General features: G+C 33.9%; 1 protein-coding gene across 1 annotated transcript in view; it reads right to left on the bottom strand.

Moving 5' to 3' along the window:
* Positions 1 to 201: 201 nt before the first annotated feature.
* The window catches only part of MS3_00004654 (uncharacterized protein), a 105633-nt gene continuing 92839 nt past the window's right edge, over positions 202 to 12995 (bottom strand). Inside the window, exons 8-11 of the mRNA XM_035731112.2 lie at positions 12317 to 12516; positions 8162 to 8414; positions 5067 to 5266; positions 202 to 3738 (exon numbers count right to left, since the gene is read on the bottom strand). Of these exons, the coding sequence (XP_035588535.2) occupies positions 1318 to 3738; positions 5067 to 5266; positions 8162 to 8414; positions 12317 to 12516 (3074 nt within the window). The 3' untranslated portion in view covers positions 202 to 1317. The remainder of the gene's footprint in view (positions 3739 to 5066; positions 5267 to 8161; positions 8415 to 12316; positions 12517 to 12995) is intronic.

Raw genomic sequence — 12995 nt, forward strand, 5'->3', positions numbered from 1 at the left:
ATTAAGAATAGAGGATACTCGTAAGTTACTATTATTTGATCACATATGTCTTAGAAATATTGCTCGCATCTACTGTGATCACCGCGTAAGTAATAGTGAGGTTAGATGCACAGGGTATTAGGGAATGATGGTAAATCAGTTGATGAGGTTGTAAACCTTCATCGATTGAGATGTTTGGGCCATGTGTCATATATACGTGAACTCCGATTACCAAGACGCGCAATGCTAACTGGTGTTGAGGATGGTTGTAAGAAAGTTAGGAGTGGCTCAATCAAAATGTGGCATCATTTAAGGAAGTCACTAACTTTTAGTCTGAGCCCTATTGGTAGATGCAGACCATTTGATTGGGGTCCGTATGACTGTCGTAATCAGTGGTTGGGGACCGTGTGTGACATGACTCAGTATCGATCACAATGGCCTCCTCTCTTAAACTATAAGATTAAAATTGTTTTATATTTTTCTTTCTACGAACTAATTCTTTCTTCCTGTAGTATGTCCTTATGTGCGATCTTTCTTATATATATTACCACCATTGAATTAACTACTATGAATTCAGTGTTCATGTTGTTGGGCTAATGAATTATGGCAACTTGAATCGATGCCATATATATGTGCCTGATCCTACGTTGTAACTAACTAATTGACTAAGATGTTTCCAAATGGATAACCATTTAATTGATAAATTAAAAAAAAACCCATAAACAAATAAATAAATATGAAAGAAAATTATTCTCAGTTGTGATTCTGTTTTGTTTCTTTTTTTTTCTTTAAAATGTAAAATAAACTTTCATTAGATAATATATACAACTCAAATGTGTATTTTTTTTACCTTTTCTCTTAGTAACAAACAATTAGTTACATAGTTATTTAAGGATAAACCTAAAAAAAAACAACGAAAAAAAATCTTCAATGTTTCATTTCACCATGGTATCAGATTATTATTGGTGGTGGTGGTGGTGGTGTTGTACGTATGTATGTATGTATGTATGTATGTGTGTTTGTGTGTGTGTGTGTTCGTATATGTCTACATGAGCTTTGTACACCTAAATTCAATGATAATTCATAGTTTGATTTTCAAAAAAATATATTCATGTCCAATTTGTATCAGTTCCATGGTTTTTTTTTTAATTAGTTAATAAGGGGATAAAATAATTTATGTTTTAATGAATTAATTTATGGATTAAAATAAAAATTGAAAAAGAATTTTTTTTAAAAAAAAGGAGAGAAAAAGGGGAAAAAAAGGAAAAAAACAAAAAGAAAAATAAAATAAAGAAGAAAACATTATGGATATAAAATAAAGTATACATATCTTGATCTCTATTGTTTAGTTACATTGAAATCCCTAGATTTATTCAATTGATTAGTATGAATAATATGAGATCTTTGATTAAATGATGAATGAATATATTGTGATGTTGTTGGAAGTGGATAAGGTATTGATGTTGTTGTTGTTGTGGTGGTGGTGATGGTGATGGTGGTTGTGGTTGTCGTTGTAGTTGTTGTTATAGCAGTAGTCATTATAGATGATAATTCTGGAATAAATATACGTGTATTCAATATATCTGATTGTGGATTCCATCGATTAATAATAGATAATCGATTATTATTATTATTAGTAGTAGTAGTGTTACTAGTAGTCATAGACATTATATAAGAAGAATTAGGCACATAGGTATTTGTATCAGTTATCATCATTGATGATCCAATAGTAGTAGTAGTACTACTACTACTAGTAGTAGGAGTAGTAGTAGTAGTTGTTGTAGTAGTACTATACAATACATTCCTTGGTAATTGATTACTTAAACTATCCGTTACAATCATTGATTGTGTCCTATTTCCAATCGAATAAATAAATGGATTACGATTAATCCATTGTGTTTCATTAAAATTATTTAATATTGATTGACAATATAAATCATCATTTCTATTAGATAGGAATGGTGATAAAGAATAATTATAATTTATTAAAGATTGATTAGTTTGATTCATTAAACATGTCGTTGTCAGTGTTGTTGTTGTCATTGTTGTTGTAGTAGTGATAGTATTCATTAAATGAGTAGAAAAATAAGTAGTTTGTATTGGTTTAGCTAAAATAATTTTGGATGATGATGATGTTGTTGTTGATGATGATGATGATGATTGATGTTGATGTTGATGCTGTTGTTGTTGTACATTCATTAATGATGTATCACTTTCTGTTGAAATAGATTCTAATTGACTATCATTATCCACTGAATATTGTTTATAATATTGTGATATACATTGTCTTGGTATATTATATTTATCAAATTTTTTATTGAATGATAAATTATTTAATTTTATAGTTTGATTATTGATTTGTTGAGGATTTGTTAAAGTGGTACTTCTTGTTCTTGTTCCTCTGATTCTTCTTTTTGTTTTCGTTGTTGTTGCTGTTGTTGTTGTTGCTATTGGTGTTGGTTGATTTAACTTAGAATCAATTGAATTAGCTAATGGATGTATTTTATTTGATATAGTTAAACTGGAAGTACGATTTGATTTAAATGAGGTAGATAAATCAGATGATGTTAATGGTGATGATGTAAATACGGTTCTAATCAGTTTACTTATATTATTATTACTATTATATTTACCATGTTTCTGATGATGTACTTGTTGTTGTCGTTCTTCTTCTTGTTGATGAGGATAAAGTTGGTGGTGGTGGTGCTGGTGGTGGTGATGTTCTCTACATTGTTGTTGTTGTTCTTCTTCTTGTTGATGAAGATGATATGGATGGTGGTGTTGGTGGTGAGGATGATGATCTTCCCAAGATTGTTTTAATTCATTATCATTATTATCATATTGTTTATATTCTATATTATAAACAATTTGACCAATTCGATTATCAATATCATTGATACGTTTTATTAAGTGATTCATTTCTTGTTTAAATTCATTTTGTATATTCATTAAATAATCTAATATTGATTTATTGATTAATTGTAAATTTTCAAAATGATCATTCATTAATTTTGATTGATTATTAATAATCGATTGAATATGATGATTATCATTATTATTATTATTATTATTATTATTATTATTATTATTATTGATTTTATTTGGATTCGAAATCACTGATTTAGATTGTTGTTGTTGTAGTTGTTCTTCAGGTATTATGGATGTTTTTAATAAATTACCCCATTTCGATTGTAGAACTGAACGTGAATATTGATTATCATTGATATTACTATTATTATTAGCGATTGTGTTACTAGGGGACTCTTTATGAGAAGGGATTGTTTGTTGAATTGAATCTGAAATCGATATTTTATTATTATTGTTTTTTAGTTCTATACGTTTACCCCATCGTGATGCGATTTCATCTAATACACTGACAGGATTACTATTATTATTATTATTATTATTGTTAGTACTATTCATAGTAGATGTACTTGGACTATCTAATTTGCCTTGAATTCGTAGTCGATCTTCATGATCTTCATTAAATTCAAAATCTTTACTATAATCATCATAATCACCTAATGTAATAGATTTACGTGTAATACGTATCATATCATTATCTTGTAAACCTGGACCACTATTACTACCTATTGGTGAATCATTAGTTGATTGATTATGTGTACCTATACGACGAAATTTATGTATCATTCGACGAACTGGATGATCAGCACGTAAACTAGATAATGCATTATCAGTTTTACGATGTTCAGCTAATTCATATTCTCGTCGAACATCTGCTAATTTACGAAATATAAGCTAAAAGAAACAAATAAAAATAAAGAGCAAGAGCATGAAATAAACTTATCATTTAGTAAATTGGTCAACTTAATGAAATAATAAATACCAAGGAACTAGAAATCGGTCCGGATAGCTCAGTGGTAACCTTTCTGAATGCGAAGCTATGTGACACGGGATCGAATCCGTCAGGGAGCATCGGTCCCCTCAGGAATAATACAGGCAAACCCTGCTGACGAGTGCCAAGTAGCACGAAATCTAGGTGGAGAGTTTCTTAAGGAACTAGAAAAACACGACGATATTAGTTAATGAATGATAAAGTAGTATAAATATCCGAGTTATCATGTATTTGAATCGCTACCTAAGTAGTTTAATAGTAATGTCTCAAATTGTGGGACTGGTTGACTCAGGTTCGAATTATATGTAAGCGTTGAAGTTGATAGTTCTTACTGATAACTGGCAGGTAACACGAAATCTAAGTCATTCAGGATCCTTTGCCAAATAACATGATGTTGAACAACTTAACTTAGTGATCATATTGCGAACATAACTGACAGTATTCTATTTGTATCAAGAACTAAACAATTGTATATGGATTAGAAATGAATGACTAATTTGAGCTTATATCTCTAGTACTACATATAGTGAGGAGTAAGTCATTCCTTTTCAAAATAATGACCATACACCATAATGGCAAATGGCTAACCAGTGTAAACCTCAGGTTAACCGACAAATGTTTCAAACTATTAAACAGGATAATAGTGTGTAACAAAATTTAAACCTAAATTGCTTTCATTATCCATAGAAAATTCTTGAAATAGAAATGTTAGATTATTTAAGATTATCCAAAGGGTTCAGTATATGTCCTGGTACAATCGAAAGTGAGGAGAATCAGCTCTCTCTCTCTAAATGCTCTCATATAGCCACGAGTATACAGCCACTGACAGGGAAGTCCTATTTATTACCTTCTCGTGGTATTACTGTTGTTTACAAAATCGAGAGGACAAAAATTGAATGTCCGGCGCTGTAACCGGGTTGGTGGATACACAGCGTTTACCTAGGGGAGTTGGAATACCCTGATTTCAAACCAATGGTGTACATGAGCTCCAGTATCCTAAAGGAACAAATCTTTGGTCACCGGCTACCATATGATTGCATCTCCTAACGTTGTTCCACTGCCCTATAAATCAGACCTTTACATCGAAGGCTCAGGATGTTCCCCCCCCGTAAGAAAGCCACCTACTCCGGCTTGAGCACCCAGATAGTATTTATTTGGTGCTTCGTTGTACCCATGCTTATAAATAAACAAAAAAAATAACATAATACAATGATAGTTATTCATTACTTACACGTGTTTTTAAATCGTATGTTAATACTAAATTTCGAGCGAAACTATTTGCAAATGCAGAATAAAATTTTAATACTTGTAATAGACAATCTTTTTTAATACAATGTAAATCACAATAAGTTAAAGCACGAACTGTTGCTGCTGAATGACTCATACTATTTGGATCTTTCCAAAATGGTTCACCGAATACATCGCCACGTCCTTATTATTCAAATGATTAGTTGAACAGAGAATAACAATGAGAAGATAATCATTATTCATATAACTATACTAATCATATTATGAATAAATAATAGCATTAACTATATTGAAACAATGAATTATTTATAAAATAACTCCGTCTGGAGTTCCCCTGGGGCTACTGTCGGTCACAAGCTCGGATAAAGTAGGAAGGTTGGGTATGGGATTAGTGACCCGATCCTGTAGGAAACTAACTCGCTAAAAAAATACGCTAACCAGAAAAAAAGTACGTTGATATGTCTTGTTCATTTAAGGTCATCATCGTCGTCGTGTTTTGGGGTTGATAAATCTCCACTTATACCAATTTTTATGTTCTTACTTTTGCGTCGTAGGAATTGCTGCGGTTCTTCGTTTCGACTATAAGTGATAGGCGTTTCTGACATAACAATCAGCGACGACCAGATATAACATGTAGCATTCAATTGACAAGTTAATAACATAAGTATTATTTATAAAATAGTTTACATTAATTCTAATAGAAATACAAGAAGATCCAGTAGTTTACACTTGAAGGATTCTTAGTATGAGATGTTGATAAAGATTGTTCAAACCTAAGGAATTGACTTTAACTACTGAATACTTAAAAAGCCAAGGAGTGCTAGATAGCTGGTATCTCCTTATATATGATTCTTCATCAATAATCATCTAAGACCCTCTAACTAATGAAATCTAGGATCTTAAGATCACTCGATATTCTTTATTAGTTTGTTGTGAATGATGGTTTCCAACTTATTTCTTTAATAAACATTACATCCTAATTATCAGCGATTATTCACGAATGATTGAAGTTAAAGACAATTTGAAACATAGTTCATGGGAAATTATCACTGTTGAATTTCAGATATGCTGAGAATGAGAGAGATAACATCAGTGGTAGCTGAACAAATTTTCTCATACTAAACAATATCTAGAAGATGATAATCGAGTAAGTTAATAGTGAAAATTTAGATGAGACTATATTTTATGGACGACCGTTGAGCGACGCTTAACTGACTTTGAGAGTGTCTACCTACTTACTAAAGCTAAATGAGGGTTATAAGGCAGTTTGAAGGATATTGATTATAATTCACAGTTGATATTAGAGTAAGAATTAGATTCACTGTTTTTCATCACGAACTAACATTAGCTAAAATGCCAAAACTTTATTTGGCCAGATGGATGAATGAAGTTCGCGTCAAAATCCAATATATCTGTTATCTTATATCTGATTGGTTCGTCCCTAAATTATAGTCTCACCAAAAAGTGAAGATCATAAGTACACGTTACTGGAAGTATAGTTGGAGAAAAACTGAAATGATAATAAGGTTATATCACCAATCGTTTACTCTATTTACAAGAATAATATTGGATATTAAAATGAATTGCACAGTTTTTCTCTTTTTAAAGTTTAACTACTTACAAGTAGCTCAACGTTATTTGCTAAAATATTTCCGATTCTAAAAATACATCAAACAACTCACGGCTATTACATTTGTAGGGAACGTAATAAGAAGATTAAGTCTGTCTGAGTAATACATAATTCATGCTGGTTTACATGTATGACCTGCTTGATTTATTTACTTTGCTAAACATATACGGTATAACGTCAAAAGATTTCGACACCATTTTTGTCAGTGGGAAGGAATGAAGGATTATCTGAGTAAGTTAAAGGTGGAACGAGTTATATTTGAATAGAAGAAAATGTAGGCCTCGATTCCTAATGCCTAAATGTTTAAGAAACCGAAAGATGGATGTGCCTCAATCTTTTGTTTGGTTATAATAGAATGTAACTACATACTACATCTGTTTATTTAATACATGAAATCCAAGAGAATTTCAAACCGTTTAGACACATTTTCTAACACGCAAGTATGTATAACTTGATTACTACTTCTTATGTTGGTGAGTGATGATTTATGAGATAGAGAGGAACCTATCACTCCTGATACATTTGTATTGCTCCACTTTATTCTGTTTAGTACCATGATATCAACAATGACCATTTAGATGGAATAGATGATGATGTTTAGATGCTAACTGTTTTCTACATAGATTTATAAATTTTGTTCATCACCTATTTAGTAATAATATTTCAGTCATAAGTTTAATCTATAGTGTGAATAGACTGAATGCTCTCAAATAAAAACCTTAATTCATCACATTTGTATTATGGTAGATAGAAATGTGAAAGAACTGCAAATATTCTGTTCTGTTGCTTTTTCTTCAAACCTATTGGTTTAAGTGAACCCAAATTCCTTTTCTCATAGGCTAGCATGATATTCTGTATACTGTCATGTTTTAAACACGAATCGAATGATAGGAAAATATACTATCGGTATTGTTAAGAAACGTCTCTCGTTTCATTTCAAGCTTACGAGTCTTTGTAAATATTATAGTAATTTCAATAGTTGAGATCATGAGTCATTTGAAGCTAGAGCATCATGGAAAACCTGAAAATACTAGATGAACGTTTCGTTCTAGTACGGGACTCCTCAGCAGTGCGCATTCACAATCCTGCCTCACGTGATCCGAACCCAGTACCTGTCAGTCTCATGTATGCATCGTGGATGCGCACTGTTGAGGATAATAGATGTGTCGCTCAATTTCGTGGAATAGTTAAAGTTAGACATTGACACCAATGGATGCCGATTCAATGGTCCAGAGTGTAAGCGCTCGTGCGCGAGATCGATAGTTCCTGGGTTCGAATCACGTGAGGCGGGATCGTGGGTGCACACTGCCAAGGTGGAGTCTCACATTAGGAGGAAACGGCCGTCCAGTGTTTTCGGGTTATCCAATGGTGGTCTGGCTTCAATTGACTCATGATGTCAACTATTGAAATCTATTATTATTATTATTATCCTAATTTACACAACTTACCTAAAAATGCAACTATTTCATCATCTTGAATAACTTCTAATGAACCAGAAACAACAAAACATAATTGATCAATACTTTCACCTTGATGAAATATTAAATCTCCTGGTGCTGTATGTATTGTATTAAAATTTACAGCTAATGCTCTTAAACAACCATCACTAGCTAAACGAAATGCTGGATGTTCATTAAATACCATACGATTTAAATGTATACATAAATCAGCTTTCATATCTTTTGGACAATAGTTTAATACCTAATGGAAGAAAAAACAAAAGGCAAAAACAACATACATTTCTTTAGTGTAGTAGATAATCAGTAGTTTGATGAATTACTTACTTACTTACACCTGTTACTCCCAATGGAGCATAGACTGCCCACCAGCATTCTCCAACACATTCTGTCCTGGGCCTTCCTTTCCAGTTCTATCCAATTGTTGTTCATTTTTCTCATGTCTATCTCTATTTCTCGGCGTAATGTGTTCTTTGGTCTTCCTCTCCTCCTTTGGCCTTGACGATTCCATGTGAGGGCTTGTCTTGCGACGCAGTTGGGTGCTTTCCTCAATATGTGTCCTATCCACTTCCAGCACTTCTTCCTGATTTCTTCCTTCGCTAAGATCTTGTTTGTTCTCTCCCACAATAGGTTGTTGCTAATAGTGTCCGGCCAACGGATTCGAAGTATTTTGAGTAGACAATTGTAAATAAACACCTGTATTTTCTGGATGATGACTTTCGTGGTAATCCAGGTTTCTGCCCCATACAGTAGAACTGTGTTGACATTTGTATTGAAAATTCTGACCTTGGTGTTGGTTGACAGTTGCTTTGAGTTCCAGATGTTCTTCATTTGTAAATATGCTGCTCTTGCCTTTCCGACCCGCACCTTCACATCTGTATCAGATCCACCCTGTTCATCAATGATGCTGCCCAGATATGTGAATGTTTTTACATCTTCCAAAGCTTCTGTGTCCAGTGTGATTCGATCATTTCATGTTGTGTTGTATCGGATAATCTTGCTTTTCCCTTTGTGTATGTTGAGACCTACTGCTACTGAGGCTGCTGCTACACTGAGTTTGATGGATAATGTATAACAATTTAGACGAATAGATGATAGGTAAATTGACATAGTGAATATTAACATTGAAACTTAGCCGATATCTAGTTGACATAACATCATTCCTCTCCTTTAGTACTGTGCATGCACATGTGATTACTGGGAAACTATAACACACAAAGATGTGAAAACTTGACTAAGTTCTATGTAGTTATCTTCATAGAGGAAGTTTGACTAACATGTACTGTTAAGTTTGTCTTACATTGTTCCACTAGCTCCCTTTCCTTTCTTTTGCATATTGTTTTGTACTACTTATTTACATTCAGTAAGCAGTCGTGTTCCCAACAATTTTTAAACCTATGTTGTAACACAAGTTTTGGTGTAATTTTCTAAAATGTTCACATATATTTATTACGTTTATTGTGCTTATCATTGTATTTACCATTTTAATTACTGTACCTTAATCATTACAGCGGTTATCCACAGTTTCGTGCATTCGTTTAAACTCAACAGTTTCCTCATTGTTTTGCTCTTGGTTCGGGTTTCGGTTGTTCATAAACTGTTATCAAATATAGACACAGCTACCAGCTGTCTTTTGTACTATCTTATGTTATAATTATTCTTTATGTTACTGTTACAGGTAGCGTTTTTACGTTCATACTTGAAGGACGCGTTTAAATGCCCCAGACACCTCAAAAGTTGAGGTTTGTAACTAAATTTAGTGTATTATTCAATAAAGAACCGCTATTGTAGACAAATAGTTGTTTTGAAACTTCGGTTTCGCGCGTATCTCAATTGGCTGACCTAGACGCTTCGATAGATCTAACATGTACATATGAATATGCTCATTACTGGTAGATTATTCTGAATTTTCTTATTCAATACTAGCTTAACTAATCAGTCTTCAGTAGTAATGATAGTAGGTTGGTGAACCTATGTTAATCCTAACAGATTGCCTTCCAATGACGGTCCAGCTTCTCCTCGGAAATATTCACTGATAGGTCTGATACCACTTGTTTGGGCAAGGCATTCCAATCATTGAACACTTGATGAGTAAAACAGGACCCCACCCTAAATTTATTAGATCGCCGTTTGTAAACCTTCTTCCTATGGTCTCGGAGATTATCAGTGCTAGAGGGATCAGAACGATAAGACACATTAACACTCAAATCATAATTAAAGATACGAAATGCCAGTATAAGGTCACTTCGCATCCTACGATACGAAAAGGGGAAAAGGTCTAGGCGTTTTAAGCGCGCATCGTAAAAGAGTTTAGAAAGACCCTTCACTAATTTCGTCCCCACATGTTGAATACGCTCAAGTGAGTTAGTATCCTTTATCAGACATGGGATAGCTGCTTGGATACAGTACTCTTAATGTGCTCTTACATAGGTGGGATATAAAATTCGAAACATTTCCTCGTCAAAAGATTTGAACGCTCGGCGAAGTGACCATAAGGCACGTAAACATTTGACAGCAGCTGCGTTGCAATGCGTAGTTGTTTTCAAGTCATGATTTATTATTACTCCTAAGTCTTTATGTTCTTGAACGCGTGGAAGAAATGTTCCATCAATAGTATAATGGTAACTATTACCGTGTCCGTTGTGCATCAGCACACTCTTCCTAGAATTAATTTGTAAGCCCCAACCTCAAGTCCATCTAACTAATTCATCCAAATGAGCTTGGAAATCAAAATGATCAGCCTCACTTCTTATTGTTCTCTAGATATTGACATCATCCTCAAACAATGATGTCGACGACTTAAGCAATAGCGGCAATTCATTAACTTAGAGAAGTAAAAGTAGAGAGCCTAAGATGGTGCCTTGGGGTAAACCACTTTTGATTGGCTTCCATTCGGATAGCGTTCCACTGACCCTCACTCTCTGTCTGTGGTCACATAAGATAAAAATTCTCATGATGAATGTACCGTGTAGAATTAACAAATTGACCATAGTTAAAGTCTACTTTCTACATATATTACAAGAACTTATTTCAGCTTAATTCAATGATACTGAAAGAAAAGTAGTTAAAGTTTTGTTCCTGATTTTAATCATACAGTTTGCAAATGCTGATTAATACTAAGGCAAAACAACTAACTAATAGTGAGATGGTGTTCGAATCTCTCTATACTATGGTTCACAGCTTGTCATGACAGGTTTAAGGTCAACAAGAACTAATCGACATCCAAGTCTACAGGACAATCTGTGAGCCATATGTGAAGAAATTCAAACACTTCGGGTAGAGACAGGTATCTACGTCAATACAATTAAAGATGGTCACGCGATTTCGTGGATTGGTTAAGGTTCGAGATTAACACCGTTGGATGACGGCCAGCTCAGTGGTCTAGAGGTTAAGTGTTCGCGTGCGAGACTCTAAGCCCTGGGTTCGAATCCTGCGAGTGATTCGTGGATGCGCACTTCTGAGGAGTCGCACAATAGGACGAAACAGTTGCCAAGTGTTTCCGGGTTTTCAATGGTGATCTAACATCAATTGGTTCATGATCTCAATCAAAAACTTCACTTCTACTTGAAGTTTGTACTGATGATGTCGTTCAGAAGAGCAATGAAAGCTCCACAACCAAACCATCTAACTCAAAAAACAAAACTCCATTACAACTAACTAATAGTTCAAATTCACTTGGTGTTGTTTTACTTATATCTTCCCATTGTTAGTTAGGACTGCAACTGGTCAGTCTCGTATTGGCATATGTGCATCCAGTGCGGATTGCCTCGATATTGCCTTAAGTCACAAGATTTTTAACCAAAGATGGATAGTGGCTGGCAGTGGAATCCAGGACGCGCGTTTCCTATTTGGGACTCGTCAGGTGGCAGGTGGCTATCAGGACTTAGTAGCTAAGTGGATAACTCGATGGCGTTTGAAGAGAACGATACTGGATTCGAGTCCTGGATTGAACATCAACTCTGGGATGTAGGTGCATCCAGCAGAAGAGTCCATAATACGACGAAATGCGCGTCCTGGATTCCACTGTCAGCCACTATCCACCTCTACTTAACTAATAGTTCCTAGTTCTTATATTTTTAATCTAACAACTTGTAAATAAAGAACTCAGAGATTAGTTACAAGACAAAATGTAAATAATATTCTTACTTTAGCTGTATCAATTCCTTTAGTAATAGCCCATGTTGATGTAACATAATCAATAACACGTTCAGCTAAATCTTTTGGTACACTATGTGTTTTAATGAAATCTTTCACAGATGCCATCATATCATGATATCTAGAACGTGTTGCATACATTCCTTGAAATATTGTTGTCACATTACCAAATATGGTAGCATAACCAAATGCTTGTTTATTAATAAAGAAACAAAAAAAAGAAAAAGAAAAGTCAGGTAGAATGAAGTAAATAAGAATTCAGAGTTTCTCTGTAAGTTGATCAATGTAAAATATCACAACATTGACATAATTGTTAAATAGAATTTGATGACGAGTAATAAACAAGGGCCAGACTCTAATATATGGACGAACCAATCAGAAGCGTATTAGAGATTTCAAGGTTACGGCGCCAACTTCAGTGCTTAATGCTAACGTACGATCGGTTCACAGGCAATTTTGTACAAAATGTGATAATTGACCGGCTATAACAAATCAAACGGCGAGAGTATAATTGGTGGACGAATTACACTTATAAGAAGTGTATCCACTTTATTTCCTTGGTTTTGTATAGTATAATTTTACTCTATACTGACTGTTTGCTGAATGGCTAATATTTCTCAAGGTCACTGAAGGTCCGTTCAAAGGTCGTCCACAAATTAGAGTCTCGCTA

The sequence above is a fragment of the Schistosoma haematobium genome, chromosome ZW, assembly GCF_000699445.3.
Source record: "Schistosoma haematobium chromosome ZW, whole genome shotgun sequence".
NCBI classification, from domain to species: domain Eukaryota; kingdom Metazoa; phylum Platyhelminthes; class Trematoda; order Strigeidida; family Schistosomatidae; genus Schistosoma; species Schistosoma haematobium.